The sequence below is a fragment of the Gavialis gangeticus genome, unplaced genomic scaffold, assembly GCF_001723915.1.
Source record: "Gavialis gangeticus isolate Ggan-Ray unplaced genomic scaffold, GavGan_comp1, whole genome shotgun sequence".
Taxonomy (NCBI): domain Eukaryota; kingdom Metazoa; phylum Chordata; order Crocodylia; family Gavialidae; genus Gavialis; species Gavialis gangeticus.
In genome coordinates, this window is record NW_017729029.1 from 63,190,409 (window position 1) to 63,192,155 (window position 1,747).

Below are 1,747 nucleotides of genomic sequence, written 5' to 3' on the forward strand. Positions count from 1 at the left end.
GGGTCACACTTCATCTGTGTGCACAGGAGCAGCGTGGGCAGCATGCAGAGTTGTGCCCCTCGCTGCTGCCCCCACCTGCAGGGGACATGTGGCCAGGGCAGTGGGGAGCTTGGAGCGGCAGGCAGCTTTCTGCGCCCCCTGCTGTGCCGGGTTTCACACGCTGCTCTGCAGAAGAAGCAGCAAGGGCACAGCACAGCGGGAAGCATCACCAGTATCTGCTGCCTCCCAGGAGCCCAGGGCTGGACCTGGGGCTGGAAGGCAGCTGGGGCTGGGGCTGGGGCTGGGGCTGGGGCCAGGGCCAGGGCCAGGGCAGGGACCAGGACTTTGCAGCAGTGACAGCATGGTCCAAAGCCAGGTTAGAGCTGCAATGCTCTGCCTGCTCGCCCCACCGGAGCAGAGCTACGATCTCCTGCCTGCAAGTCCCTGCCTGGGGCATGCAGACAGCAGATTGCAGCTATGTCCTGGCTCCGGCCCACGCTGTCACAGCCACGAGATCCCAGCCCCGGCCCTGGAGCATCTCCTTGCTCAGCCAGGTGCCCCGCCAGCACTGCTTTATCCAGTCTCCATGGAAACCCTCTCTGTGCACTGTCACAGCCCCACTACTCCTGGGTTCTCCATGGAAACTGGCTGCAATGACGGGGGCAAGCCCTGCAGGGAAATGGATTCCCCTATGGCCACACTTTGTCCACCCATGGTCCAACAGGTCAATAACCCAGGGTTATATTCATTTCTAATACCTTCTACTGATATGCTTATCTGCATGTAACACACACTAGACAAACTCATTACATCACATTAACCTTTTTATACTGATTTATATTGTTATTAAAATGTATACACAAGGAGATGTTCATTAATTCAAAGTGTAATAAAAATTATATATTTTCTGAGATGCAGCTGATGGGTCCATTTAAAAAAAAATTAAAAATATACATTTTTTAACATTCAAACATTGTTTTCCATAAAACACACGCACAAGTTGTAAACAGAGAGATGTTACACTGTTACTATCATGAGGGAAAGTGTCTTACACCTTGACAAACTTTGGAAACTTCCAATTTTAATTCATTAGTGCTACAGTGACCGTTCTTCTTGATGCTGATGTTAATAAGTATGTAGTTCTGTGGGAAAAAGGAAACCCTCAGAGACAGGAGAAACAGTCTAATCTCAAAGAATATTTTATCATTCCTTTTAATGTTAATGTACTTTTCTCTTTAATGGATTAATAATGGTAGACTTGGAAGAAGTGTTGAAGCTTTAACTTTTTTTCTAATGAAATCTATTCAATCCTTTTCAGTATACATCTGCTTTGACCTATGATGCTGTCCAAGTAATGACTGAAGCTTTCCGTAATCTACGTAAACAGAGAATTGAGATCTCCAGAAGAGGAAATGCTGGAGACTGCCTTGCAAATCCAGCAGTGCCCTGGGGTCATGGTGTAGAAATAGAAAGGGCATTAAAGCAGGTAGACTCTCTAGATTGTATTATGGAATTAATGAATATATGAAATGCTCTGTGAATGTTTTGAAATAATATTTCTGCTCCAAACTGGATTTTGTTGGTAGAAAGTTAGAAGACCAACATTAATAGGCTTTGCTAACACCTCAAGAAAACTACTCAGTAATGAAATGAGGAATTTAGGAAAAGTTTAACTGCAGACTATTTTAGCATTAATATCCAGGTATGGAAATACAAAATGTAAAGTGTGTGTGTGTGTGTGTGTGTGTGTGTGTGTGTGTGTGTGTGT

At 45.5% G+C, this 1,747-nt stretch overlaps 1 protein-coding gene across 6 annotated transcripts in view; it reads left to right on the plus strand.

The window, feature by feature from the left end:
• The window catches only part of GRIA2 (glutamate ionotropic receptor AMPA type subunit 2), a 199,613-nt gene that overhangs the window by 148,348 nt on the left and 49,518 nt on the right, over nucleotides 1-1,747 (plus strand). For all 6 annotated transcript variants that reach the window (XM_019521699.1, XM_019521700.1, XM_019521696.1 and 3 more), the window contains exon 6: nucleotides 1,298-1,465. In XM_019521699.1, the coding sequence (XP_019377244.1) occupies nucleotides 1,298-1,465 (168 nt within the window). The remainder of the gene's footprint in view (nucleotides 1-1,297; nucleotides 1,466-1,747) is intronic.